Genomic DNA, 24,930 nt, shown 5'->3' with positions numbered 1-24,930 from the left:
TCCACACAAAAATAAGTAATTTTGAAAGTAAGAAAGATAAGATGGATTGTCTCCTACCTTCTGCTTATTTTCTTCTGAAGCTACATGGATGACTAAGAATCCATCACTCAAGTGGCTGACAGATATTTCTACAAATATAAATATTGTGGTTAATAGAATCCCTTCTATATATTTTTCAATTTCCATTATTCCACATAAATCTACAAATCATGCTATTCTTCAGGGATATAATTATGTACTTTCTATGTTTTTTATTGCATCTTAAGATTTGCACTTGCTAATAATCTCCTGCCTACTTTGTTTCGACAAGTAAGGGACATACAATACATTCTGCAGCGCTGCGCTGCGGGGGAAGTCCATCTTTCTTTCACAACTATATAATCATTATTTAGGCTTTGCTGCAAAACTACAATGGAACCCAACTGACCCAATTATAAGTCAGTGGGGCCTCTGGGATGACGGATTCAGCAGAGCATTGTGACATTACTGAATGGAGCAGCAGCACGTTACTGCTTTTACTATTTACAAAAACATCCAAAAACGTCCACGTTGCCTTATTAAAAAAACAGCAAACATGAACACTCGGACACGGACAGGGCTTTCCTTTCTGCCCACCTTCTGAATGAAGCTGGTATGCACTCATACAATGCAAAAGCCTCTAAAAATCTATTTCAGGGTATGATATAGTGGGCACCCACTAGGTTAGCTCTTTATTGGTATGAATGGCAGATATGCTCTAATTTAACAAGTTGATGTATCATCTGAAAATAGCTGGAAAAGGATCATTTACATTTGATGTACAGAAACTGCAGAAAAGTATGTGTATTTAAATTAGATTTAATCATCCTGTAAATTAAAGGCTATGTATACTCTAGGGCTTATTCAGATGACCGTATATCGGCTGGGTTTCATGCCCGGCCAATATATGGTGTCCCTCTCTGCTGGGGTAGGAGGCTTGAAGAGCCGGGAGCAGTGCACTGAACTCCCGCCCACTCTCCGCCCCTCACCACTATTTGCAATGGGGGGGCTAAGTTCTGGAACTTAGCCCCGCCCCCATCCCGGCCCCTTGCATTACAAATAGGGGCGAAGAGGGGGCGGAGCTGAGAGGGAAACCGTATATCGGCCGGGCGTGAAAACCCAGCCGATATATATGTTTGTCTGAAGCCGCCCTTATAGTAACATGTTAGGCTGAAAAAAGACAATCTATCCAGTTCAGCCTCTTAACCCCCAATGTTGATCCAAAGGAAGGCAAAAAAAACTCCAATGAGGTAGAAGCCAATGTTCGTCATGTAAAGGAAAAAAATTCCTTTCCGACTCCAAGTCTGGCAATTGGAATAATCTTCCAAAGTTGCTGAATCCAAAATAACTAATCCCAGGTCACACACTTAAACAGCACACTTAGAAGACAGTACACTTAGACTACAGTCACACTCATTCAGCTCGCACACTCACAGTTTGCTTTATTTAGCACTTTTTTTTAATGCTCCTGCTCTGAATGTTTTTTTAGTGCAACGTTTACATACAGTTGATTGTATTGTAAATTTGTAGTGGGAAGATGGAGTTTTCCTTTGCTGTTTAATAAAATAAGGTATTCCCTCTTGTAATCACATGGAGAGATTGAACACTTCTTTCCTTTACCTTTCAGATTGGTGTAATCAATCTTCTGCTTAATCTTGAGTTGCTCGATAATATAAAGCGTTGTTTGTGTCAACACAAGATTCCGAGGTCGAGGTTTAAATCCATTTCTGTCGTACTTCATTACTGCAATGCCATACTAAGATATGGGGGCAAGACAGTCATACAAGTCTCTAAAATCTTAATTCAAATGCTCTTTTAGGCCAGTTTCAGATGAGCATTCTACAGATTCTGCATCTGTAATACAGATGTGTGTCCCGACCCAACTGCGGGGTTTACTAACTCAAATACTGACCATCATAAGCACCTACGATGCTCCAAATGAGGGTCAATAAACCGTCGGGCCGGGATACACATCAGTATTTCGGATGAAGAAATGCTCGCCTGGAACCGGCCTTAATTATACAATTCCAGATGACAGTGGAGTAAACGGGAATGGGAGTTTACTTCTCTAGTCATTAACATGTATTTGTACATTTTAAGCATCATGTTAAGTATTTACTGTGTTTCCCCGAAAATAAGACCCTGTCTTATAATAATTTTTGCCTTACAAAAGGCACAGGGTCTTATTTTTGGGGGGTGTATTATACTCACCTTGCAGGCGCCACCTGGGTCCCTCCCACTGGTCTCCGGCACTCTGGCAGGCTTCCGTGCAGTCTTCAGCGCCGACACAGCATCACTTGCTGGTAACAGGGTTTGAAAACCCCGCCTCCAGCAAGCAATTGCTCTGATTGGTTCTCAAGCACCACGGCTCAGCCAATCACAGCCATTCAATGCAATACTGTGATTGGTTTATTGAGCACCGGCTCTGATTGGCTGAGTTGCAGCGCTCGAGAACCAATCAAAGCAAACACTTGCTGGAGGTGGGGTGGCCTTATTATCAGGGTAGGTGTTATTTTCGGGGAAGCATGGTAGTAACCTAATATCATGTTACTAGATATAGAATGGAGCTCCAGCACACAACACTTACAGAATTTTATTGTTGGACTGATTAAAAAATACTACATAAATATTCTAATCAAAATGTAATGGTTAATATACTTGAATTGCCTACCTTCATCTTGTCATATAACATGAGCTGATGGACTTTCGGACTGATGTCCTGTTCAGCTAAGACAGGAAACAAAAGTACAAAATTCAACTTGAAGCACGATGTTCTTGGTGGGGTTAATATGTATACAGTGAGTACAATAATCGTGTCATATGATTGATTACTCATTGTCAAATCTGTAGCATGATAAGTTCTTGAAAGAGCACAATGATAACCCCTCCGCCAGGAATTAGAGCAGGTTCTATTTTACTTTAACACGGAGCTTTATCGTTTGTCCCCACTTCTAAACATTCCAACTACTGGACTATCAATCACATTATTGAGGATTACCATTGACTTTAGGACAACATTGGACACAGGTTCTCTAGTATTGTTCATTAATCATCTTCTCATTGCAATTTCCTCTTGTAGAATTCCTTTACTGGTCACAAATGCTGCTCATTCCAATATATCCAGAGGTCGACATATAAGAACATAGACTCCATAACAAGAGCATAGTAAGGCCTTGTCCTGGAAATGATCCATGCCATTCTGGTAACAGGACAGTCTGGAGTTTGTTGACCCTTTTACCCATTCCTTGCAGAATAAAAGAGACTTGTGGCATTTGGGCTGATTTTCCCAATCTTATATTTGGTAATGTGGGCAACCTAATTTGGGGCACCTTGGTTCATATAATAATCTTTATTTGTATAGCGCCAACGTATTCCGCAGCGCTTAAACATATACAGCAGAGCAGCTACTAGAGATGAGAGAGTATACTCGCTAAGGCTAACTACTCGAGCAAGTAGTGCCTTAGTCGAGTTTCTGCCCGCTCGTCACTAAAGATTCGGCTGCCGGCGGCGGGCAGGGAGCGGCGGGGGAGAGCGGGGAGGAACGGAGGGGAGATCCCTCTCTCCCCCCGCTCCCCCCTGCTCAACGCCGCAACTCACCTGTCACCTGCGCTGGCAGCCGAATCTTTAGAGACGAGCGGACAGATACTCGACTAAGGCACTACTCGCTCGAGTAGTTAGCTTAAGCGAGTATACTCGCTCATCTCTAGCAGCTACCTAAGATGCCTCTATGGTTTGTAATACAGTATAACTTGAATACAACCTGCCATATATAAAATACATCTATAAACACATAAGGGGAGATTTATTAAGACCGTAGTTTCATAATATTATCCCCATCGGTGCATGATGTGCCTAATACATAAAGAGGTGCATGCCTCGTCATTGTTACAAGGCTTGTATAAAGAGTCTAACATGGATTTGCACGAATGCTGACTTCCAATAGGTGGCGCTGAAGACGTATTGTTCCATCTCCCTTATCTTCTTATATTAGGCACATCTCAGCTGCTTCATGCACCTACACAGAAATCTATACCAGCTGGTATCTCTGGTGTAGTTTAAGCTTGTTTCTCGAGTAAATTATACATAAATGTGTTGGTCTTGGATGGCTACGCCCCGTTCTGACATTCCACGACAAGAGATGAGCGAACGTACTCAGTAAGGCCGATTTCGCAATCGAGCACCGTGATTTTCGAGTACTTCAATACTCGGGTGAAAAGAGTTGGGGGTCGCCGGGGGGCGGGGCGTGGCGTGGTGGAGCGGGGGGTAGCAGCGCGGAACAGGTGGGAGCGCTCTCTCCCTCTCCCCCCCACTCCCCTCTGCAACCCCCCGCTCACCCACAGCGCCCCCGAGTACTTTTCACCCGAGTAGTGAAGTACTCGAAAATCGCGGTGCTCGATTGCGAAATCGGCCTTACCGAGTACGTTCGCTCATCTCTAGCTACGACTCTTTTTTGTGGTGTACCTCTCAAAAAGTTAAACATTTTTTGCACAAGTGTTGCTTGCGCCAAATTTTGAGACTTTTTTTAATATAAAAAAAGATAAATCTCCCCTATTATCTACAATGTGTACTCCACTCTCACTTACTTAATCGAGAGTCTTCAAATGGCTGACTAATACTTTGCTCATAGCCTTCCTTCTTCCCTTTGAAAAGCTCATTAGCCACAACTTTCTGCCGCATCTGCATACAGAGAAAATAAATCTAATTAAAATGGCAATAAAACATAAAAACATAACTTTTAGGACTTGCGTTTTTGGCGCGTTGCGTTTTTAACATTAGAAAGTCCCATTGACAATCGCGTTAACAAAAAACACAAACGCAAGTGTGTGGGAGCCCTTAATTTAAAAAAAAAATAGTAACTTCCATGTACACACATAACAGAGAAAACATCCGGCATCACAATCATTTTGCAACGCATGCTTCAAGCCTGAGTATGTCTCCTCTCTGGGTATGTCTCCTCTCTGGACAAGGAGAACTTACGAGCAAGTGGAATGGAAAGTGCCACCGGGCTGAAACATTTTTAGTTTAGAACAAACCGCTTAACAATGCTTAGGTTTATTTTTGTTGAACTTTTTGATGCTTCATGCAGTGATTGAATACCATAAATTTAGGTTTTCACAATAAATACTCAAATTAATGATTAAATTACATTTTATCATAAATAACCATTAAAAACTAAATTATACAGCTCAAAAGAGTGTGCATAAAAGCTGAGTGACAATACAACCTTGCGAAAGTATTGACCCTCTTGTATTTTTCTTGTTTAGTTGTGTTACAACCTGGAGTTAAAATGGATTTTGGAGGTTTGTACCAATGTGACTCACAGAAAAAAGGATGTCATGCCAGTGTGGCGCACGGTGGTGATACAGGGCAATCCACTGCTTTGCCAGTAGTGGTTGTACTCCTGTATGGTGTGGCACACCTATCTATGGATGACATCCTTGGTATCACTTCATATGTGCAAACTATGTTGTCTGCAGTCTCCCCTAATTTGGGTTAAATTGAGTGTCTGCTCATTAGTTGGCACATGAACATTTAGCTCTCTCATATTCAATCTGGCTTTCTGCATGCTACTAGGGGTATATGGTGATTGAATCTGCCCTGCAGTATCAGGTGATGCATACTTGGCTTCTTTTTCAGTGAGTTATGTCTTCGTACATATTTTCTCTCACCTCTGTGATTTTGTTTGTAATTTACACAACAGCCTACCACTTTGATGATGTTAAATAATTTCACTATGGCACAAACAATAAAGGCAAAAAAAGCAGAGAACTTTAACCCCTTAATAACCAGGCTTCCTTTTTTTTGCCTTTTCCTCTCCGCTTTCAAAAAATCATAATTTTTTTATTTTTCAGTCAAAATAGCCATACAAGGGCTTGTTGTTTTGTGCGAAAAGTAGCACTTTTCAATTGCACCATTTAAAGAACCATATAATATGTTTAACAGCTTTGAAAAATTGTAGTGCAGTGAAATGGGAAAAAACCCAATTACACCATTTTTTGGGGGGGAGGGGAGTGGAGGGGTGTTTTTACAGTGTACTTGGTATGGTAAAAATGACATGTGAACACTCTATGGGTCAGTATTATTGCCGAATTTATATATTTTTTGTTGTACCTGTATTAATGGTTTACACCAGAATTCTGGTGTAAAAAAGTCACAAAATTTTGCTGAAGCACTACTTGTTTAAAAATTTTGAAACTTTTCTTCCCTCTGCAGCAGGTGGATGGGGCTTGTGAGGACCGACAGAATTTATGCATAATTTATGACACAAACTGGCAAAAATTAGGTATGATTTTGTGAAGGCAGACAGGGGTGCTAAGCATGGGCTTAATACATAAAGAGGTGTGCCCTGGGGGAATTTTTACTAATCTAGGCGTAGAAAATGCTGGGCTTAGTAAATTTCCCCCCAAATCTTAAAAATAATATTACTTTCTGTCACCATATTTTGACCCCCATAACTTATTTTTATGTTTCCAATTTGGAAAGTAGCAGTTTGGACATTCTGTCAGGTCCATTGCATACAATCTAAATTAAAATACATTTTAATTCCAAATGGTAATGCAACAAAATGGGAAAAATATCAAGGGGGCATGTGACTACTTTCACAAGGCACTCTATATTAAAAGTCCATCGTAAATCACAGAATAATGCATGATCTGTTACATACCTGTTCAGTTTTTTGAGGAGTTATTGATCTACAGTATTTCCTCACCAAGTTTTTCATACATAATTTATGCAGCAATTCTGAGGTCTGAAACAAGGAGAGTAAACTCTACATATCAACTTCAAACCCAAAAGGCATTAGAGAAGTCAATCTAAATGATATCATAAAATGGAAGGAACCTCCAGGGTCACCAGGTCCAACCTCCTGCTTAGTTCACTAAATCATCCCAGACAGATGTCTGTCCAGCCTCTGTTTGAAGACTTCCATTGAAGGAGAACTTCCCACCTCCCGTAGCAACCTGTTCCAGTCATTGATCACCCGCTCTGTCTAATGTCTAATCTGTGTCTCCTCCCTTTCAGTTTCATGCTATTGCTTCTAGGCTTTCCTTGTGCAAGTGAGAATAGGGCTGATCCCTCTGCACCGTGACAGCCCTTCAGATATTTGTAGACAGCTATTAAGTTTCCTCTCAGTCTTCTTTATTGCAAGCTAAACATTCCCAGATCGTGTACCCATTCCTCATAGGACATGATTTGCAGACAGCTCACCATCCTGGTAGCTCTTCTCTGAACTTGCTCTAGTTTGTTGATGTCTTTTTTAAAATGAGGTGTCCAGAACTGGACATAGCATTCCCGATGAGGTCTGACTAAGGAAGAGTAGAAAGGGAAAATTATCTGTCATGATCTAGACTCTATGCTTCTCCTAATACATCCCAGAATTGTGTTTGCCTTTTTGGCTGCTGCATCACATTGCTGACTCCTGTTTAGTCTATGATCTATTAGTATACAATAGTCTTTTCACATGTGCTGCTGTTTAGCCCAATTCCTCCCATTCTGTATGTGCTTTTTTCATTTTTCTTGCCCAGATGTAGGACTTTGCATTTCTCCTTGTTAAATACCATTCTGTTATTCGCCGCCCACTGTTCAAGCTTTTCTAGAGCTTTTTGAATCCTCTTTCTCTTTTCTAGTGTTAGCTATCCCTTCTAGTTTTGTGCCGTTGGAAAATTTGATCAGTTTCCCATCATTTCCCTCCTCCAGATCATTTATAAAAATGTTGAACAACACTGGGTCCACTACCCCATTTTCCACATTCTTCCAATTGGACATGCAGCCATTATGACCACTCTTTGAGTACGATCAGTCAGCCAGTTGTGAATCCACCTAACAGTTGCCATGTCAATGCTATATTTGGTGATTTTTTTCAATAAGGATGGTATGAGATACTTTGACAAATGCTTTACTAAAGTCAAGATATACTATATCTACCGTCTTTCCCAGATCAACCCAGTCGATGATTCTGTCATAGAAGGAAATTAGATTTGTCTGGCATGACTTGTTTGTTACAAACCCATCCTGGCTCTGGTTAATTATTTCATTCTCATCCAAGTATTTGCATATATGCCGTTTAATATAATTTGTTCAAAGATCTTTCCAGGTATAGAAGTCAGGCTCACAGGCCTGTAGTTTCCTGGATCCACCTTCTTCCCTTTTTTGAAGATAAGGACAATATTTGCCCTTTTCCAATCTTCTGGGACTTCTGTTCTCCAAGAATTTTTAAAGATTAGGCGAGTGGTTCAGCAATTACCTCTGCTATCTTCTTCAATATCTTAGGATGGAATTCATCATGACCTTGAGACTTGAATTAATGTAAGTTAGTAAAGTGTTCCCTCACCATCTCTCTGTTTATAGTTAGGCTGCATTCTTTTATTCCTTCAACAGCACAGTGAAGATCAACTGATATTACATCTACTTTCTGAGAGTAAACAGTACAAAATAGGAATTTAAAAGTTGGACCTTCTCTACATCATTTTTAACGAATTGATAATTTTCATCCTTTTAAACATCCTATAGCATCTTTGACTTTTCTTTTACTTTTGACATACCCCCCAAAATCCTTTTTTTTGCTTTTGGCCTCTCTTGCAAGTCTCAATTTATTATTAGCTTTAGCTTTTCTGACACTTGCCCTACAGTTTCTGCAGTCCGCATTATATTCTTCTTTAGATATTCCCCCCTCTTTCCATTTGATAAACATTTTTTTTTCTTTTTAACATATGTGTGCAAGTTCTGTGTATTCTTACTGTAGGCATTATTATATGCCTGCAGTAAGAATGATGTTGGAAATATTAATGGAAATATGAAGAATATAAATGTACTACATTCTTTATATAGTAAATATAGTTAGTCTTACTCTCCCCCCCCCCCCCTTTGTAGGGATGTTTCAAAGACAGGACTCAGATTTTGCTTACCTTTGTCATAGCTATTGGTGGCTGCAGCCAAGTCTTGTCAACGACACTTTTAGGCACATGATTCTTCAGCTTTGCGAGGTAGTTGTATTGCATCATGCTAATAAAATTTTTGTTATCAGCATTGGACTTTTTATTTCGGTTTATGAAACCACTAATGAATCTAAAAATTGAGAGAGTGCGTGTTTAAGAGGTTCAATCAAAAATTTGCTTGTAACTTAGTCACAAAGTTAGCATTTGGCTTTCTAATAGGAGCCCTAGTGTGATACTGTAAATGTACTGCTGACTTCATTACATGCAACATAAATGTGTACAATGTGGATTATGCAACATAAACTTCAGATGAATTAATAGATCATGCTAAAAAGAATAGCAGTAAATTGGCCTCGGCTTTGTTCATTTTTTAGTAAACAGTTGCTCTAAGGGCCCTTTTACATCGTATGATTGTCTTACGAATCATTGTTAGATCAAGTGGTTTGCACGATAACTCTTAGGTGTAAATGCGTGCAGTGACCAAACAATTAGCAATAAATCGTTAGATTATTGCTGGTTACATCTTTCACGCAGACCTAAAAAATATCATTTGTCTACTGCAAATCCTTCGGTATAAACAAGCATCGTAATGATTTGCTGAATAGAAAGCAGTGGCAGACCGGTTGACTAACGGCATGGTTACAATCCAATGAACAATCAAAACTACCCAATTACTGTTCAATGTAAATGCATGCCAAGTAGAGTTGAGCGAACATACTCTGCTGAGCTTGATGTTCGTTTGAGTATTAGCGTACTCGATGGTGCTCGTTACTCGAACGAGCATCAGCGTCATTGGCAAATTTTTTGTCTGGCAGGAGAGAGAGAGAGAGAAAAAAGAAAAAAAGCTTGACACCCGACGTCCCACATACAAAAATGCTTGAGTCTCCCATTGTAGTCAATGGGGTTCGTTACTCGAGTAGAGCTCTCGAATTTTACGAAAAGCTTGACTCGAATAATGCGGATTCCAGCATTTGGGTGCTCGCTCATCTCTAATGCCAAGCAATGTTATGCGAACGCTAATTCACTGCTGGTTGCATGCTCCTTCTAATTTATCTTGCAGTGTGAAAGAGCTTTAAATATACTGCATTGTTGCTTCTCAACTTTTAGATAACACTGCAAAGTTTTTTTTTTAGTCTTTTCTATTTATCCCCAGCAAGTTTATGTAATCAATCCATTAGGGACCAGGCACAGTAAATTTATGGCGCTTGGTCCTGGGCTTTAATCCCAGCTGATAGTACAAATACAGCGTGCAATTAAAGCTTCTGCTTCTGCAATCACAAGAAGGACAGGTTGTCAGCTGTTAGTCACAGCTGATAACCTGGAGCAGGAGGGAGAAGGGGTTTTTAACCCCTTCTACCTTCTCCTTTTCCAGGTACATAGCGCTCAATGAGCGCTATGTACTAAAGAGTACAGTGGAAGTGTTTCTTCCACTTATGAGAGCTAGCGGTCACGTAACTGCTGGGATCCCCTGGCATAGCAGAGCTACAGGGTCCTAGCAGACCCAGATCAGCTATTGTCACTACAGGGGATGTTTTCTTCTGTAACTGAGGCTCCTATGGATGCCCCAGCTACAGTGGGAAAGTATCAAATAAAAAAAAGACCATGTGAATGTCCTCCAGAGGTCTTATATGATATGGCTCTTGTGAAGGAACCCTTAGGTACAAAACAGCCTGCTCCTTAAGGGGTTAAATAAAATTAATTAATGTATGCAAATCTTACTTCCTTATGGTTTGTGCAGCCCATGCCCGCTTCTTGGCAGCTTTGCGGGCCATAATTCCTCTCCACAATGATTCCAGCATAATAGCTATGAGTAACACATGGTGAGGGAGTGAGATAATGATATTTAAACATATCCAGAATCAATAAAGAATGAAAACTCTTACGTATTGTGAAATTACTTATCCATAGATTTATTTTTCTTATAATCAATAGCCGAAGAACACCATGAAATTGTCAATACAAATTTTTATTTAGTGTATTTAAAGGGCCAGTGTCATGCCATAAAACCTAATAGCTCATAGAGAGATCGTAGAAGTTTTGATCAGTGACAGTCCAAGCCCTGAGACCAGCAGGTAGCTGTAAGGGGTAGATACAGCTGCTGCACACGGGTCCCAAATGTTTGAGTTGGCCCAAATGCCCCTTTGCCTCTCCAGTATTTTAAAAGGCTTATGGTAGATGGGGGCCATGTTGCAAATTTTGCATTGAGGCACAGGAGGTTCCAGCTGCCTTTGCCCGAGACTAGCATCAACTACTTTACTGTTTATTGTGCCCCTTCAGTTCTTAATTCTTGTACACAGCTTTTTGGGGGAAGCCAATCAATACTGACGGAAGCCAAAAGGGCAGTATGTTTAGTTGTCATTTCAGTAAATTCTATCCCTACCAATCACAATTTCTGATAGGTCAGAAGTCTTATGAAATAAAAGAGAACCACATGCAAAAAGTCTAAAGTAACATTATGTTTTTATAATTGGGACCACTATTAAATAAGTCTAAGGGCTCACGCCGGCCGATATACGGCGTCTCTCTCTGCAGGGGGAGGAGGCTGGAAGAGCCGGGAGCAGTGCTCTGAGCTCCCGCCCCCTCTCTGCCCCCTCCCCCCTCTACACTATTTGCAATTAGAGGAGGCGGGGCGGGGGCAGGGCTAAGTTCTGGGAATTGGCTCTGTCCCCGTCCCGCCTCCCCTCATTGCAAATAGTGTAGAGGGGCAGAGAGGAGGCAGAGAGGGGGCGGGAGCTCAGAGCACTGCTCCCAGCTCTTCCAGCTGTCCCCCCCCCCCTGCAGAAAGGGACGCCGTATATCAGTAAGTCCTAATACTGTGTATTTTATACAAAGGTAAAAAACCACCAAAGTAAGGATACTTTTGTTGTAAAACTACAGATCAAAAAATTCTGCTAACTGCTGTATTATTGATAGCCTCGGATTGAAAATAGTTCTTATTCTACAATGGTCATGACCACGAGAAGTAAATCAACCATTAAAAGAGGCAATTTACATGTGACAAAGGCTTTTAGCTTGGAGTACCACATCTGCATGATAAAGTAGTCGTAACACTACCTGCTTCACTGCAAATAATGAAGTCTACTTATATCCTTGACCTTATGTCAAAACTAGAGAGCCTCTTACCAGCACAGTAAGGCCTCCTGTCCATGGGCGATATTTCACTGCGTTACCCATGCCGATAATCTGCACAGGGTAACGCAATGAGCGCTTTCCATAGGATAACTAAGGAAAGCGCAGGCCGATGTACACTTATGTATAAAAATCGTGGCATGGCGCGATTTTCCGTGATGAACCTATCATAATTAGAGATGAGCGAGCATACTCGTCCGAGCTTGATGCTCGTTCGAGTATTAGGGTGCTCGAGATGCTCGTTACTCGTGACGAGCACCACGCGGTACTCGTCTCGATTAAATGAGCACTGACCATTGAATTCAATGGAGCCGGCAATACAGCCGGCTCCATTGAAAGCAATGGCCTGCCGGCGAGCGCGGGATGAATTGTCGGGAAGGGCTTAAATATATAAGCCCTTCCCTGCAATTCATCCAGAAATGTGTAAAAAAAAAAATATATATACTCACCTTGTCCCGGCAGAACGATGTTAGCCCATTGAATTCAATGGAGCCGGCAATACAGCCGGCTCCATTGAAAGCAATGGGCTGCCCGCGATCGCGGGATGAATTGTCGGGAAGGGGTTAAATATATAAGCCCTTCCCTGCAATTCATCCAGAAATGTGTAAAAATAAAAAATATATATATACTCACCTGGTCCCAGCAGACGGAGTTCAGCGCGGCCAGCGGCAGTCCTCCTGAACTGCTCTGAACAGCTGTGAGTAGTATTCAGCAGCCGGGGATTTAAAATCCCCGCCTGCTGAATGAGCTGCCTCTAATTGGTCACAGCCTGACCAATCAGAGGCAGATTCCACTCACACACCCATTCATGAATTTATGAATGGGTGAGTGACTGCTGCCTCTCATCTGATTGGTCCCGCTGAGCCAATCAGAGGCAGCAGTCACACACCCATTCATAAATTCATGAATGGGTGTGTGACTGGAATCTGCCTCTGATTGGTCAGGCTGTGACCAATTGGAGGCAGCTCATTCAGCAGGCGGGGATTTTAAATCCCCGGCTGCTGAATACTACTCACAGCTGTTCAGAGCAGATCAGGAGGACTGCCGCTGGCCGCGCTGAACTCCGTCTGCCGGGACCAGGTGAGTATATATATATTTTTTATTTTTACACATTTCTGGATGAATTGCAGGGAAGGGCTTATATATTTAACCCCTTCCCGACAATTCATCCCGCGATCGCGGGCAGCCCATTGCTTTCAATGGAGCCGGCTGTATTGCCGGCTCCATTGAATTCAATGGGCTAACATCGTTCTGCCGGGACAAGGTGAGTATATATATATTTTTTTTTACACATTTCTGGATGAATTGCAGGGAAGGGCTTATATATTTAAGCCCTTCCCGACAATTCATCCCGCGCTCGCCGGCAGGCCATTGCTTTCAATGGAGCCGGCTGTATTGCCGGCTCCATTGAATTCAATGGGCTAACATCGTTCTGCTGGGACAAGTTGAGTATATTTTTTTTTAATTTTTACACATTTCTGGATGAATTGCAGGGAAGGGTTTATATATTTAAGCCCTTCCCAACAATTCATCCTGCGATCGCCGGCAGCCCATTGCTTTCAATTGAGCCAGCTGCATTGCCGGCTCCATTGAATTCAATGGGCTAACATCGTTCTTCTCTGCCACAGCTGTTACAGCTGTGGCAGAGGAGAACGATCTTTATGCTGACAGTGTGTGTGTGGGGGGGGGGGGTCTCACTCTTGCCACTATTGTGGCTTAATAGTGGGACCTGGGAACTTGAGATGCAGCCCAACATGTAGCCCCTCGCCTGCCCTATCCGTTTCTGTGTCGTTCCCATCACTTTCTTGAATGTCCCAGGTTTTCACAAATGAAAACCTTAGCGAGCATCGGCGATATACAAAAATGCTCGAGTCGCCCATTGACTTCAATGGGGTTCGTTACTCGAAACGAACTCTCGAGCATCACTGAAAGTTTGACTCGAGTAACGAGCACTCGAGCATTTTGGTGCTCGCTCATCTCTAATCATAATGATAGATTCATAGTGGAAAATCGTGGTGACACAATGCTCCCCTGCGGCAGCTCCCGCGGCGGATATCGCTCCAGGCGTGGACAGCCGGCCCAATATAGACATCTTTAAAATGAACATGTTACTGCAGAATCCATGGGTCGCTGTACCTGCTTCCTTCTTTTTCAAAAAGGCTCTTTTTCCTAAACACGCTCTGTATTTGGCTTGGATTTTAGAAACTAAAGATTAAAGGGAAAAAAAGTACATTTAGTACAAACTAATTTCATATGTAAATTTGATATACTGTAGCTGATTAGACTGATGTGTGTGACAGATTCGTAATAATGATTATTACCCAACTGATTCTTTTTTACTTCAAAGGCATCCACAGTGGAAAATAAAGTGCGAGGAAAACGGATGAATAACTTTGTCCTGGAAAAGATTACAGCACAAGGACCAAATTAACATTTCAGTATTTAGGAATGGTGTATAGAAAAGGGACATTTTCCTTTACCCTCTTTATCAATCAACCTGCAAACAGTAGAAGAGGGGACAGAGGAAGTGACATAATACATGACTGCAGGATTAGACTACGCAGGACTTGTATATACTGTATGCTTTAACCCTTTCCAATCCACTGTCTGACGTCTAAAGACATTATGATTTAAGGCTGTACAGCTCTGACGTTGAAAGACATCCGTCAGGGTTCTCTTACTGTATATTGCCAGCCTCTCTGCTCTCGAAGCCTATCCAACGTGTCACCTCATGCAGTACTGGCTTTAGCCAGCATATAGCGCTGTTGTATAACGGCAGAAAAAGAGTAAGCCCCCTAGGAAAACCAGGATACAAATTGGATTGGAAAGGGTTAACCATGAAGACACATATTGTGGGTATACATACCATAGAAGCTGTGTACACAAAACAGTATCATATATTAAATCAAGAGTATGTTGAAAAGTTGCTTCCTTTTGTGTTCTATATGCATTAAAATTACCTTCCGAGCTTGTATTCATTCGGTTGGTAACCAATATACTTCACCAATATCTCGACTCCTTCTCGTGCAGGACCAGCCCAGTTTGGCCATGTTTGTGGACACAATGATTTATATCTATATAAGAAATAAAAATTAGAGTTATTTTATTCTATGAAGTGTTTTGTGATACAGCCTTAGCACACTGGTAAGAGGCATTCACGCACAGAGTGGAATTTTTGCTTTGTTGTCTGAATGCGTAAAATTAAAACACCTAAATCTTTTTGTATATCTCTAAAAAAAAATGCCATACTTCAGATTTTTTGCAATTATTATGATATTGAATGCACATTTCAACTTTTCCAGGATCACAGTATGTGCACACGCTGCTCCCTCTTCTAAATTACCCTATATAGTGGCTTAGAAACAAGATTTAGAGGTCTCCCTGGATCTGCAACAGTAGTATAGGTTGATAAAAGCCCTAGAGAAAGCTTCACATAATACAATCCACTTATCAAATTAGATCTGCAGTAGTTCCCAACAGACTAATTCAGCTACAGTCATGAGGAAAAGGGCAATTTCAATTCGCAGCATCACAGAAGAATTTGGGAGTACAAATTTATGGCCATGTTTGATACCCTCAAGAATGGAATGAACCTCAGCCTGGGATTCTTGCATAAGTGGAAAATATGAAAGGTCTGAAGGAGGTCAAGACGGTTGTCCTCTTCCCAAACATATTTTTTTTTCCCTTTCTTTAAAACGTCATAACAATTCAGAACTTGACTTGTAATAATGTTGCCATCCAATAGGTGGTGCTGCATCTCCTTACAGGTGCATGTTGAAGGAGAGATAAGACACATCATAAAACTGTCCTGTGCTCAGTGGACTGATTTACGATTTATGCCTCGGCTCAGTTTGTCTGTTGTTTTAGGTTTTTGGTCCAAAACACTCTCAAATTTGTGTGTGTGAACATTTATTTGGATCAAGAGGAATGTGTTCCCTCCCCTCTGCATCTGTATGTTATAATTATGTGCCATCCAAACTGGTCTCATTTAATAGCCTGATGAAGGGGGCGAGATATCCCCGAAAGCTTGCTGTAACATCATGCATTTTTGTTAGCTATTAAAAGGTATCATATCTACAAGCTAACTTGGTTTCTCTCACTGAGAACAATCACACATGAGAAAAACTAAATACACCCTCTTTAAATGCTATGGTTTTATTTATTAGGGCATAATAAAAAGAACACATGGTCCTTAGAAAGTCTTAAAGTTATGTAAATTTACCCTCTGATGAACTGCGTCAAGTGACAAATTACACTGTGTCATTATTTATTTACCAAAAACTAGGCCAAAAAGCAGAAGCAGTGTGTAAAAAAAATAAAGTACACCCTTACTGCTTCCATAAAAATTAGGAAGGTAAGTAGCGCCCACTGCTACTAATCAAATGCCCTTGATAACTGATCATTAGCAAGTGTGACTACCTCTATAAAAGCAAAGGTTGAGGCTGTTTGCTGGTTTGGAGCATTCAGGAGTCTATTAACACAATACCAATAAGGAAAGACATCAGCAATGATCTTAGAGAAGCAATTGCTGCTGTCCATCAATCTGGAAAGGGTTATACGGCCATTTCCAAACTATTTGGAGTCCATCATTTTACAGTGAGAAAGATTATTACCAAGTAAAAACATTTCAAGATGTTACTAAGATAAGACAATGCAATGCTCTGAGAAATTGCAGAAAACCCTATGGCTACATCTCATATTCTAAAGGCCTTGGTTAAACATGTTAAATGTTCAAGTCGAAGACAGAAGAACTAGAAAAACACTAGACAAGTGTTGCTTGTTTGTAATGGTTGCCAAGAGAAAATCTCTTCTTTCTAAAAACATGGCAGCACAACTAAAGTTTACAAAGTTGCATCTGAACACACTACAAGATTCTAGAACAATGCACTTTGGACAGATGAGACCAAGTGGAGATGTTTGGCCATAATGCTCAGCACCATATTTGGTGAGCGCTAAACACAGCATATCATTGATACACAAACACCTCATACCAAGGTGGTGGAGGGGTGATGATTTGGACTTGTTTTATAGCCACAGCCCTCTTCAATGTATAGACCATGTTTCATATAGGCATATAAACATGATGCAGCAACTTTCTCTGCTCCCTCCAATAAGACCCCTTTTAAGTTCTCTTTTACGCCAGCAGCAATATATCCTCTATAGAATATCTGTACCTATTAACAACAGACCACATGTTATGTAGGCATATAAACCTGATGCAGCTTCTCTGTCCTATGTTTAACTGTAAAATGGCTGCTGGTTACACTGTGCCTATGTTATATATGGCTAAGTCATGTGATGCAGGCGTCCAATGAAACTGCTGCCCATATGCAAGATAAAGGACACATTTGCTGCTGACTGGTTGCCCGCTGACCTCTTCAATAAGTATTATGGGAAATTCGATTTTCCCTTGATTTTGATCAAAAATCGGTTTGGACTAACCAGATTTGCTTATGCAAAAATCGGGTCGATTTTATCATACGGTTGATCAAGACGAGCAGCAATTGTAACTTATTATGCAATTCCGACATGCTAATGTGATCAGAACTGCATAAATCAATGTAACTGATTAACTGTGAGTTACCGTGTATCACATGGGCATACAGCGCCTGCATAAAACATTCAAATCATACACCGGTGTGAGCCCAGCATGGGGGCTTATTCACACGAGTGTATATCGGCCGGGGTTTTCACGGCAGCCAATATACGCTACCATCTGATGCACGGGCTTGGCATATATGCCGTCGGGCGGGGGAGACAGCTAAACTCTCTCCTTCTTTCCTCCCCCTCGCTGGTTCTCTGCAAGGGGAGGAGGCGGGACAGGACAGGAGCTAGTGTGCTGAGCTCCCACCCCCTCTCTGCCCCTTGCTGTTGTTTGCAATGGGAGGGGCGGGGCAGAGCTTAGCTCCACCCCCACCACAACCCCTCCCATTGCAAACAGTGGCAAGGGGCGGAGAGGAGGAGAGAAGGGGGGGGGGAGAGTTTAGCAGTCACGGTGCTAAACTCCCTCCCACCTCCCTTCTCCGGCGCTGTCATTGGCTCCCATAGGAGTCTATGACAGCAGCCGTAGCCCAGCCAGGAAGATAGTTCCAGGACTATCTTTCCTGCCCGGTGTAAAAGCGCTGGGTGTTTTTATGCCGCGGGAATATGCCTGTGTGATCTGATGCATTGGAATCCAATGCATCAGATGGTAGCGTATTTCGGCCATGAAAAACGGCAGCTGATATATGCGTGTGAATAAGCCCTTAGGCAGATTTTGGTTTTGTGAAATGTTCATACACTGTTGTTTCCCACTTAAGAAAAAAACACAAACAGAAATAAATAACATTTTTCAATGAGCAAACAAATTACCTCTGTAGGAATGTCTCATATTTCCTACGGTACGCAAATCCTGCTCTTCTGACTCTTAGATGCTCCATTAAACCGAGGTATTTCACCTGGTGGCGGACCAATATATCATCAAATTTTCCTGTATGAACAGATCAACACGAAGTTTTCAGATAGAGAAATGATTGTGCGACATTCAGCTAACAAATCTTTGAATAAAAGTATAAGAAATCCTATTAGCATTCTCACTCTATAGCTGCCGCTTTCCCATTCAGTAGCATTGTATGGTGATTATTTTATTAGCTGCGCCCTACAGCACAAACCGCACTACAATTACACACTGGCATACAGTAGAGCTCTACATAAGCATTAGTAAATGTGCCCTTTTAAAGAGGACTTGTTACAGGATAAAATCAGTGGGGCTGGCTGCAGCCGAGGCCATGCTGACTCTTTTTTTCATGCTCTTCTCAAGTCTGTCTCCTGGCGCTATCAATGTGTCAAGTGGGTGTTACCCATTGCTCACACTTAGAGGGTGATGTCACACTTTATTGACAGTCCGATGTCATGCATTGAGTGTAAGCAATGGGGACCTCCTACTTGACACTTTGACAGCACCAGGAGCCGGCCAAAGAAGAGCCGGCCCAGGCAAAGGGAGGGGAGTATGGCAGAATATGAGGGATAGAGTCTACAGGGCTGTGGCGGCAGAGACATGCAGCCAGCCCCTCTGATTTTATCCTGTGACACATTCTCTTTAATCTTGTAACATATACTGTACACGGCAGGCTCATCATAAAGGTGTGTTCACACGTAGCTGATTTGCTGGCGGTTTTGTCGTGGATTTTGTCGTGGATCTGCAGCAGGTTTAACACCTTCAATAGAATTCAAGTTACCTGTATAGGTAAAGTATGTTTATAGGACAGTCACCAATACAGCTTTTCTTCTATAATGAGCAAATATAAGTGAACTCTATATAATTAGGCAGAGAACAATGTATAAGGGCTGTTCAGAGAGTATGATTTATGGGTGAGCTGTCCACATTTTACAATGACATTTCTGTACATATATTCTCTTGGCGAAATAGGATAGGAGATATATATGGGACACAGACATCTCTTATGGTGGCCCCACATCTCATGTGTGCTGTTAAATTACGACCGCAAATTGAAAATCAATCATTTTATTTCCTATGCACTATTAGGCATCCTTGGCTTTGGTTGGTTGACCTATGATCATAGGTATGTTCTGTACAGGCTTCTGGGTCTTACCTGGCAGCTTGTCATTGTTTGGTTTGATGCATCTAATGTATGCTGGTTCCTTGGACATCAGGATTTCTATTAGACTTGTCAAACTATTCTTGAATTGAGTGGTCACCTAAAAGGTCAGGTACAGTAAATAGGGTGAGGTGGGTAGGTACTCCAGATTTTCTTTACTTTTTTCATTTAGGTACCTACCATTAGCTTGGTTAATATTTTTAATTTAATTAACCTTTACATTATACTTAACAGGCAATTCTAAAAATATTGTTTTAAAAGGGTTTTCTGTGACCCAAAAAATTATACATGTAAAGAATGTAATAAAATAGAAATATATTAGCCATACTTACCTCCTTAAATGGCCCTGGCCCCTACAGCTCTGATTAAAGGGGTTTTCCGAGTTATATAAAGTGCCTCTCACTGGGTTCCCCATGCTGTAACATAAAGCAGTAGATACTCCCTCTACCAGCTTCCTGCTCATCCCCGCTGTCGGCTCCAGTGTCCATTGTGTTTGTTTACAAGCTACATGTGACATCCTTCAAACTTGCTGCTGCAGCCAATAACAGCACTAAGCGATCACTGGCTGCAGCAGCTTGTTTGTAGATGACTCAGGCTGCTTATAGCCTGTAAAGATGATGTCAGCAGTGTGACCGGACCGGTGGCAGGGGACGAGTGGGGGGGTATCCGCTGCTTTGTTATTTTACAGCATTGGGAACCCGATCTGAGGCCCTCCTCAATTTAGGTAAACGGGTCCATAATGATGTGAGTTCCTCAGTTGGACCTCCAGAATCATCCAGTGATGATTCATACTTAGCAATAAGCTGTCGTTTACTACGGTCAGAACACTTAAAATATACAATTCTGTCTGTGTGCATCCATCAGGGGGACTTACTGAAGACAGATCCGGGGAACTCAATAGTTATTTTATTTTTAGGAGATATGGAGCTCTGTAACTGAGCTTAGCTTAAACATAGCTTTAAAACATATGAAATTAATTAGCCCAGAACTTTGGACCTATTTAGAAAGAAACATTATCTTTGCCTACTCATTCCTGCCATTCATTGTATGATCATTATGACGTGCATAAAGGGTGCTAATACACACAGCAGAAAAGGAAACTTACAGTCTCAGGTCGTTTTCTGTTGTCCAGTTCTGAAGGGTGAAAACAATCCCCTAATATATAATTTTTAGATTTTGTAAGCACCTAGACAACAGGAATTGCCGTTAATATACAGGAAAAAATATGGTGCAGATAATGTAAATTATAGATTTCCTTACAGTCTTCCGATTGCCTAACAAAATATGGCAAATGCTCAGTAAATCAGTTCTCCAGTAAATGATGTAATACATTTAATATAGTGTGAGCATGATTCAGAGGACAACATATTTGTAGGCCAGTAATTGATCTAACAGTACAACTCTGCTTGAAGGAAACATTTTTGGTTTCCATGAATTTGATATATAATAACTAGAGATGAGCGAGTATACTCGCTAAGGCACATTACTCGAGCGAGTAGTGCCTTAGCCGAGTATCTCCCCGCTCGTCTCTAAAAATTCGGGGACCAGCGCGGGTGACAGGTGAGTAGCGGCGGGGAGAGAGGGAGAGAGAGATCTCCCCTCTGTTCCTCCCCCGCTCTCCCCCGCGGCTCCCCGCCGGCCCCCGAATCTTTAGAGACGAGCGGGGAGATACTCGGCTAAGGCACTACTCGCTCGAGTAATGTGCCTTAGCGAGTATACTCGCTCTTCTCTACCTCTGATTAATGCTACTGCTCCTTTCCATCCCATGACTCAATGACATACAACTATTCCATGTAATTTACTTAGTATATTTCTGAATATTGTAATGGCCTTTATTATTGTATTTATATCACCGTCTTTTAAAACGGAATGACCTCTGATGTCCATGGCCCCATACATCAAGAAAGGCCTCACTTGGCATATGTGGATGGTTACTATGTTAGTCACACTAAGCCTTTGTGAACAACCTTCATTGTTTTAGGGTGAATTTTAAAAATCAATGAAATAACCAAGATTAAATAATTTCTTGATGACACCCCCATACCACCATTCTTAATACGCTGAAACACCTGATGGTCACAGGATGGCTATAATGATATCTACAAAGCATTAAGCGACTTCTTCTTTATCCTCATACTTAGACTCTGCCTCGATATTTTATTACTGTTTGATTTCTATGAGATTTTTCAGTTCTCTAACACTTAGGTTTTCCCTGCCACACAAATAGGACTACAGCGGTTGTCCAGGATTACAAAAACATGGCTGTTTTCTTCCCAATACAGCACCATGCCTGTCCATGGGTTGTGTCTTGTATTGTAGCTCAGCTCTATTGAATGGAATGGAACTGAGCTGCAAGACCAAACCCAACCCATGGACAGGTGTGATGCCTTTTTTAGAAGAAAGCGGCCATGTTTTTATAATCATGGACAACCCCTTTAAGACTACTAGACCTGGTTGTGTTTTTACGTCAAACATTATAAATATATTACAACAGTGTGCTTTTACAGTATAATTGCACTTTGGTCTCCTCATATATTGGGATCTTATCTGCCCTCTCTGTTGAATAAGTCTTGGTGTTGGGGTCATTTTGGTATATATTTTTCTTGAAAATTTTAATAAAGAATATTGTAAGCTGTAATAGAAATATTCATGTTTTCCATGCTGTATGTTTTATGGCAGTCATGTTCATGCTTAAATAATACACACAATCTCAGCATAAGGGTGCTTACCTCTTTCAGATTCCTGTAAAGCAAGTCATTATTTTTCTCCAAAAATCCTTAACAAATAAAATGAGAAAACAAAAGTAAATGAGGGGCATTACATTTTTTTAGCTTTGATCTTTATACATATGGAGTCACTCTATGTGACAACTGTTCAGCGATAATACAGTAAATATTGGGGAATTAAGCCTAAGAAGCCTGCCGTCTGACTGCCGAAGACAAAAATTCCAGGGCAGAAATTAGCTGCCACAATTGCACTTACTACTGACTATGCAGTCGAACGAGAAAGTCTAAAAGTGGCTCGCAGCGTGGCGCAACCCTTTTTGGAAAATTGTGCACTTATTCGAATATAAAAAGAAAGTGTTATTCATTATGGAATAAAAACTAGCAACTTTCTTGTTCCACAACCATTAATGATCACCCACATAGGTTGTACAGTAGAGATGAGTGAGCATACTCGCTAAGGCAAACTACTCGAGCGAGAAGTGCCTTACTCGAGTACCTGCCCGCTCGTCTCTAAAGATTCGGGTGCCGGCGGGGGAGAGCGGTGAGTTGCGGGAGTCAGCAGTGGGGAGCGGGGGGGGGGGAGAGTGAGAGAGAGGTCTTCCCCCCCGTTCCTCCCCGCTCTCCCCCGTTCCTTCCCGCTCTCCCCTGCCGCTCCCCGCCGACATCCGAATCTTTAGAGACGAGCGGGCAGGTACTCGCATAAGGCACTACTCGCTCAAGTAGTTTGCCTTAGCGAGTATGCTCGCTCATCTCTATTGTACAGTCATTGGCCTGGCAGCACCCAAAGATTGATGCACACCTCCTTTTTTACTGTATATAGAACAATTAACTTGAAAAAACCACCTCGGCACTTCACCACTGGATCCTTACTTGGGTAGCTCCACTTCGTTTTTTGCCACTACTATTTCTCTTACTGACTATACAACAAATACTTGGGAGGAGAGGAAGGGAAGATTTGTGAACAGCCCCGGATCTATGGTACACTTAGAATTAGTATTCTCCAAGGGTGAAAGGCTATGGTTAGCGTTGGCATTGAAAAATTATTTTTACATAAATGTTTACTTTGACTTAAAGAATCTGCACTAAGTTTCAGGTTGTAATGTCCATTCTTTCATTCATTTTCAGAGCCTCTGATATGTAGTGCAATGTAACTTTTAGGATATATAATCCAAAGTTGGGCTTGGCGCATTCTGAATAAATCTTCCAAGCCCTTCCATAATCAAACAATGATAGGTAGAAACTCCACAATTAAACTCTATTTCTACAAAGATAATGGAGTCATGTACAATCCAGAGTAATAGTAAAGTATCGACATTAAGATAAAAACATTTTTGAATCATAAGGTTTCTTACAAAAAGGATTCCAAAACAATTCCAAGTCATAAGACCACGCTATAGGGAACTCCAATACAAAATGTAACTATTTAGTATACCACGCTCACATAAATACATAGGCTAATTGTCAAATCAAGTTAACATAGTTACCCAGGGTCCACTGACAACATTCTACTATGACTCAACACGTGTTTCATGTCCTAGCTTTCTCAGATGGAACAATATGTATGTGATAAGTAGTTTGTATGTGATATGATATGTAGTTTGCAACCTGCTACAAGTTTTAGATTTTCTCAAGTGGATATGTCCCTGCCACTAATACATGCTGTGTGTTTGTGTGTCCAGGATGTTGTTTTATGAGCTCTTATATAGCATTCCTATACTGATTTCTCCTTCTACAGTCGTGAAGGACCTAGTCTCCCTTGTGATAACAGACACTGATGCTGAGCAGTGTGTTATTCCTCCTCCCTCATCCTGCAGAGTCTATAGTCATTTTTTCCTTTCGCTATATTCATACTCAGCCTATGCAATTCTCCCCTTCCCCTTCCCCTTCCCCTCCAGACCACCTTATGTGTGCTTTTCTCTCTATCTACAGCCTGAAGAATCAGCCTTCCCTCAAAAACTGGACACTATTCCCCTCCCTTTACTCTGATCAGCTTTGTACATGATGCTCCCCTTCCTTGCTACCAGCTCTAATACTGAGACAAGAAAGGAGTAGATTAGAATGAGCCAACACAACCAGGAGTGTCAAAAGCAGCAGGACAGCCAGCTAGGTGAAGGAGTTATGCACATTCTGCAGAAGCAAAATAGTGGGAAATTTTTAATGAAGACTGTTTAGAAAGTTGCTTAATTTTGCAATCAGGAAGCAAATTAACTATTAAAAAAAACACTATTAAAGGGGTTATCCCAAAATCTAAAGTTATCCTTATTTCATTGCTGAGACCCCCACTGATCCCATGAACAAGGTCTAATGTACCCCTGTCCTCCTGCACCCCCCACAGTGAGGAGGAGATTGAATGGAGCGACAGTCCACAAAGGCGACTGCTGAAGCCCCTGTAATCGGTCATTTCTGTAAGTCCCATTGAAATGAATAGAGTGACAGCCATGCATGCTCGACTGTTGTTACAGTCAGTCTGACATCACTGCAGGTGGGGGCAGCAAGTTTGCAGTAACAGAATAGGGGGACATGGGA

General features: G+C 41.5%; 1 protein-coding gene across 1 annotated transcript in view; it reads right to left on the bottom strand.

The window, feature by feature from the left end:
• The window catches only part of MYO1H (myosin IH), a 57,276-nt gene that overhangs the window by 3,939 nt on the left and 28,407 nt on the right, over window positions 1-24,930 (bottom strand). The window contains exons 15-28 of the mRNA XM_066601968.1: window positions 22,408-22,454; window positions 20,784-20,864; window positions 19,673-19,778; window positions 18,432-18,549; window positions 15,041-15,154; window positions 14,402-14,478; window positions 14,217-14,285; window positions 10,671-10,755; window positions 8,922-9,081; window positions 6,683-6,766; window positions 4,602-4,695; window positions 2,690-2,745; window positions 1,639-1,774; window positions 58-128 (exon numbers count right to left, since the gene is read on the bottom strand). Of these exons, the coding sequence (XP_066458065.1) occupies window positions 58-128; window positions 1,639-1,774; window positions 2,690-2,745; window positions 4,602-4,695; window positions 6,683-6,766; window positions 8,922-9,081; window positions 10,671-10,755; window positions 14,217-14,285; window positions 14,402-14,478; window positions 15,041-15,154; window positions 18,432-18,549; window positions 19,673-19,778; window positions 20,784-20,864; window positions 22,408-22,454 (1,298 nt within the window). The remainder of the gene's footprint in view (window positions 1-57; window positions 129-1,638; window positions 1,775-2,689; window positions 2,746-4,601; window positions 4,696-6,682; window positions 6,767-8,921; window positions 9,082-10,670; window positions 10,756-14,216; window positions 14,286-14,401; window positions 14,479-15,040; window positions 15,155-18,431; window positions 18,550-19,672; window positions 19,779-20,783; window positions 20,865-22,407; window positions 22,455-24,930) is intronic.

Source organism: Eleutherodactylus coqui, chromosome 5 (assembly GCF_035609145.1).
Source record: "Eleutherodactylus coqui strain aEleCoq1 chromosome 5, aEleCoq1.hap1, whole genome shotgun sequence".
Taxonomy (NCBI): domain Eukaryota; kingdom Metazoa; phylum Chordata; class Amphibia; order Anura; family Eleutherodactylidae; genus Eleutherodactylus; species Eleutherodactylus coqui.
Note: the sequence above shows the minus strand (reverse complement) of the source record. Positions and strands in the feature narration are given on the sequence as shown.